General features: G+C 38.1%; 1 protein-coding gene across 1 annotated transcript; it reads right to left on the bottom strand.

Moving 5' to 3' along the window:
* Window positions 1-3066: 3066 nt before the first annotated feature.
* Window positions 3067-5561, bottom strand: LOC114742106 (pentatricopeptide repeat-containing protein At5g64320, mitochondrial-like). The gene has a single exon (XM_028930373.1). It carries the CDS (start codon window positions 5417-5419, stop codon window positions 3227-3229), a length of 2193 nt encoding a protein of 730 aa, XP_028786206.1. The 5' UTR covers window positions 5420-5561; the 3' UTR covers window positions 3067-3226.
* Between the last annotated feature and the right edge of the window lie 215 nt (window positions 5562-5776).

The following is a 5776-nucleotide window of genomic DNA, read 5'->3' as shown; positions in this document are numbered from 1 at the left end:
TATTTGATGTAAATATCTCTGATAGGGGATAATATAGGGTAAAAATAACAGCTAATTATTTTTCCATATTTCTCTCCCCCAATCCATGCTATATAGTGCCTCTCATTCGTTTATATACGCTGTACCTCCCTCTCTGAATAATACAATAGAGTCTCAGTCCAGAAATCCACAATTAAGCATACAAAATTAGTGAGACCACTAGATCGGATCACTACTACCACCATACTTGGAGTAGAAAGGATTAGAGTTTCATCAGTTTCAGACTATAAAATATAGCAAAGCAATCATGTTCATGAGTAGATCCAGCATCAACACCACAATACGACATGACATGAATGATGACGACATGACTATATGATTTTGCTCACCTAACTAAGCATCCAAATGGCCAAGCCTAAATATATTTATTTCATACCTCACAAAAAAGAACTACAAGAGTCCGCGCGATTATGCATGAAATTAACTTTCCCATTAGGTAATGTGGAAACATAATGCAAGAGGACCATTATAGATGAAAACATGATGCAGGATGCCTGCGAAGAAATATTTGTAATTTTCCTTGACGTAGCTGATGAGATAATTACCATCAACCAGATAAAGAAGGTAGCAAATCATTTTCTGAATGAAACACAAACACCAAGAATGTTACAATTACTTATAAGCAACGTAGCCAGCCCGAAAGTATACTTGTCGTCAAAACTATCTGAAGTCTCCTTACCTGATTAAAAGGTCCATTATAATGATTTTGAGGAGCCTAGTGATGAGAAATGCAGTCAAGATTATTTTTTGTGTTGAATCGCCTCATCCTAAAAACTCAAGTATTCCACAAGGATCACCAAATTTTGACATTGCAGATGTGCTGAGCAAGAAAAGAAGGTACTGCTGCATCTCTTTGGAAGAACCTTCTAGGTAATCTGCTGCCCAAAATTCAGAATGTGCCCAGTCTGAACCGGCAAATGTGTTAACTTCTTCTGGTAATGTGAACATGGTAAGTGTTAGGACGGTAAAATCAGAACTGTTAGATGAGGACTGGAAACTTGAAGGAGGATTCAGGTCCCAAAAAAAAAAAAAAAGGGAACTTGAAGGAGGCTATACCTATACCTGTGGGATCATTAGATGGGGTCAATGCCAAACGTGAATAAGTCAAGCAATCAATTGTTGAGTCTGTCAAGTCTTCAAAAGGTAGCAATCTGAAGTTTCTTAGTCCTGAATTCATTAAATCTGAACCAGGTCATGAGAACAATCAGGAAAGCCCAAAACAACAGAGAATATATCAGATCACATGGGTGGATAGCTGCTACAGGGATGACATAATTCTTCTTTGCAGAAGGTAGTGTCTTTGGAATCAGTGCAATTTCGCAATGACAGCTTTGGCTACAGGTGAAAGCCATATACTCAGCAGAGTTGAGGAAGTGTGGTTGATGCCTAGGGATGCGTGTTAAAAACTCGCAAACATGCTCCCATAGGATCTGATGATGACAAGATAACCTTGTCAGCTGACACACAAGAGGATGATTCTTATAGTTATGACCATCAATTAGATGGCAATTATGCTTTAACTGTCTATCTATCTGATTGAGATCAATGCAAGAAGAAGTGATTTCAAAACAAAATAAATTTATACTATCTCCAGTCTTTAACATAAAATCTAGTTTGTAATTTAAATTAGAGGTAGTAATTAAAAAATTAAGAGTTGGAAATAGATATACCTATGCATTTGGACAAACATCTACTATGCAGCACTTGAACAAAGTTCCACATGGAGCCCAAAAAGAGAGAGGGGGGGAGAGAGAGGTAGGGTCTCTTTGGGGGGGGGGGGGTAGCGAGAGTGTTGAATAGTCATGCCACACAATGGAGGGGGGAGGGGCAGTAACCTAGTGTATTGTCTGCTTAAACCAGATATAATCACCCATCAACTCGAGAGAGAGAGAGAGATAGAGGTAGGGTGTTTTGGGGGGGGAGGTTTAGCGAGAGCGTTGAATAGTCATGCCACACAACGGAGGGGGGAGGGGCAGTAACCTAGTGTAATGTCCGGTTAAACCAGATATAATCACCCATCAACTCTAACTGATATTAGATCAACCTATGACCAAGGACCTCAGTAAGCGAGCTTTGAAGGAAGAAAACATAAATCAAATCTCAATCTCAGAGTGTTAACCTATATGATATATCCGTGAAAAGAGGCATGAGTAACTGAAGGGGAGCTCTGTTGTGTCATCAGTCATGAGAGTTTCAGAGGTTGTGCAAGAGCTTGCCATGCCCAGGATTGATGAATGTATACATGAGGCAAAATTAAAAGAAAAAGTTTAAATCACCTGTTAGAAGAAACTAAATGTTATTGTGAAGGCTAGGCCCCGGGGGGGGGGAGGGAAGAATGTCAACACGAAGGGTACACCCTAACAGGTAAACAATTCTACCCTTGGTTTAAAATATAAGTATCAAATAATTAAATTACACAATTCAACACTTTAGTTAAAATCGGTCTAAAACAATAAATATGTAAAAAAAATGCAGCTTATTTTTCTAAAATACCCTTATTTGTGCAGAGGGCAATTGGGAGACAGAATGAGTGAAAAAAAGATTAGAGATACATATAATGAATTAAAGGTAAAAATGAGAACAATGCATTAAATGATTAGAAAAATTCAAATTGATGCTCATAAAAAAAAACCCCACCCTTTTCAAAGATTTGATGCTTATATTTTGAACCGAAGGGAGCGTCAGATTAGTGGTAAAAAAGGCTTACAAAGGGGAGATATTAAAATTATTAGCAATATGGACACATTTGCAAACTCATGTGCCACCACAAAACGAAATGAATCACACAAGTTGCAGATTGTTTAAGGAACAAATTCCCTTGAGTTGATAATGCTATTTCACATAATACAGATTGGAGGCTTAAGCCTACTGTAAGAATTGCAAGACCCACAGGCTTTCATTTAAAACCAGCCAGCGACCTTCCTCTCTAACAATCCATGTGCATAAATCAATGTTTATACTTCAGCTACAGGAAAATTTCATGAGATGACTCAAATTTAAGTCATCTGTCAATGAGCAATATAAAAGTTTTAATAATAATGCACACTAATAAATTACACAGTCAGTTTCCCTGACAATAATTTGAACCAAAATTAACAGCTACCTAAAATCCAGCGTACCAAGTACCAATGGACAACTCAGATGAGATCAAGGGGCATTGTAGGAAGAGCAGTATGAGACACGGTCTTCAAAGTGACAAAGCTTGGAAATTTACCATATAAAAGGAAGGCCTTACTCCCCTGTTACTTTCTTTTACAAAACTGTTTAGCAATATGTGCCAAGTGACTTCATTAGGTATAAACCCATTCTCCACACCTCTATATAAAAGTAAACAAGCTTCATTAAACAAACCCTCCTTGCAGTGCCTATGTATCAGTGTGTTATATGTAATAGCATCAGGAAATATTCCTTCACCCTGTAACCTGTCAAAAAGGTTTAGAGCCTCCTGAACATGACCGATTTTGCATAGACCATTGATGAGGGTGTTGTATGTGACTATATCAGGTGTCAATCCACGATGGATCATATCCCGAAGAAATAGAAGGGCATCATTTACTTTTCCAGTTCTACATAAGGCATTGATCAAAATATTGCAAGAGATAATGCTAGGAAAAATCCCTTTACCAAGCATCTCCTCAAACAATTTCAATCCTTTTTCAATAGCCCCCACTTTGCAGAAAGCTTTGATAAGGCCATTGTAGGTAATATTGTCTAGTGGGTACCCTCTAAATAGCATTTCATCAACAAGTTTAAGCGCTTGCTTAATTGAATCTTTTCCAAGAAATGCGTGAATCAATATGTTATATGTTACAGTGTTGGCAATGACACCCTCCAAGAACATGTCACGATACAACTGCAAGGCTTCTTCCAACTTATTATCCTCACACAGACCATATATTACTGAATTGAATGTATATATGTCAGGTTTACATCCTTTGCTGGACATTTCAGCAAAAACTTGTAAAGCGTCTTGAACCTTCCCATTTTTACACAGAGCACAAATCAAGCAATTGTATCCCACTGTGTTCAAACTGAGACCCTTAGCTGACATTTCATTTACAACTTTAACGGCTTCCTGTAATTGGCCTTCCCTGCAGAAAGCATTGATCAATATGGTGTACGTAATAACATTAGGTTCAATGCCTAGTGATAGCATATCATGAAAGCATTTACAAGCAGAGAATAAATTCCCATTCTTGCAAAGTCCATGGATCAATATGTTAAATGTGAAGACATCAGGCGCATGACCAGAAATTAACATGTTATTGTACAGTAAGTCCATGGCTTCATCAAAACGTCCATTTGAGACATATCCATTAATTAATGTATTATAGATCACATTATTTGGGTTAGGAATTTTGCTAAGCAAGGCCCTTGCTTCATCAACTTCACCAATCTTACACCAACCATGCATTAGAACACCATAAGTTACTGCATCAGCAGCAAAACCTCGGAAGAGCATTCGGTTCAGCAATTTTTCAGCCTCATGAATTCTTTTGGCCCTGCAGAGACCATGGATAACATCATTGATGGTTTGAACATCTGGTGTACAGCCCATCAAGAACATTTCTCCTAAAAGTTGCACAGCTTCATTCACTCTATTACATTTGGAAAGTGCATGTATCAGGGTCTGGTATATCACTGAACTTGGAACACAACCATGCTTTGTCATGTCTCTTAGAAGTGAGCAAGCTGAATCCACCTCATTAATCATACAAAATGCTTTCATCACCACTCCAAACGTGTAGACAGTCGGAGAAATTCCTCTGCTTAACATGTCATAGAAAACATTCGGTGCGACTCGGGGACAATTTCTGGAAACCAGTATATCTAATACAACATTATATGTCCTAAATGTAGGCTCACATGAATAAACACTTTTCATATCTAACAAAAGCTTTGTAGCTTGCCCAGGCAACCCAGCTCTTCCATAGTATTTCATAATCAAAAGAAAAAGTGATTCTTTAACGACAATTCTTTCTTCTTTCATCTGCAATAACAACCTGTCTATGATTTTAAACTCACCGGCTGCACCAAGCTTGTCAAAGAAAATGTAGTATACATCATAGGAATGACAATATCCACTCTGGGAACCTGCCCATTCAAATATCTCCATAGACGTGGGTATGTCAAGTGGGAGCTCCAGCAGCTTGCAAAGCTGAACTGGACTAATTCGGTTAAGAGACCTTTGAAGCTCTTTAAGATCAAAAGGCTTAAGCAACCTCTCCCATTCGGTCTCATTGTCAGACACATTATCATTCAAGGCTACATCACTCCCATGTGTATTGACTGCGGTTGAGCAAATTGCAAAAGAATGGATTCTGAACAAAATCCGAGTACTTTCACACACATGGATTGGGACTCTTAATGTCTTCAACATCAACTTTTAATAAAGGGTCTATAAATTAAATCAAGGAAACTAATCCCATGGAAGAAGGGAAACCTCTTCGTGCTGAATAAGGACAGCTGATATCAGAATACGCTTATTTACATCTTGAACCAACATCTGAATCGCAATGAAACCCATTGGAACCCTAAAATTGGCGAATCCAGAGCACAATCTAAATGGTGAAAAGACAACATCCCCTGCTTGGATGTGAAATTTTGAAGTTGATTTGATGCAATGGAGAAGGTTCAGTATTTCAATCATTTGAGTGGCTTCTCAGCTTTTCGAAGCTTCCTATATGAACAGGACACACTGGTTCAGTGCTTCTTTGAACATGGTTCACTGTTTATA

This window comes from Neltuma alba, unplaced genomic scaffold (assembly GCF_004799145.2).
Source record: "Neltuma alba isolate B1F8T4 unplaced genomic scaffold, ASM479914v2 tig00003644_pilon, whole genome shotgun sequence".
NCBI lineage: Eukaryota > Viridiplantae > Streptophyta > Magnoliopsida > Fabales > Fabaceae > Neltuma > Neltuma alba.
The sequence above is the reverse complement of the archived record's forward strand: the minus strand, read 5'-3'. Positions and strand labels throughout refer to the sequence as shown.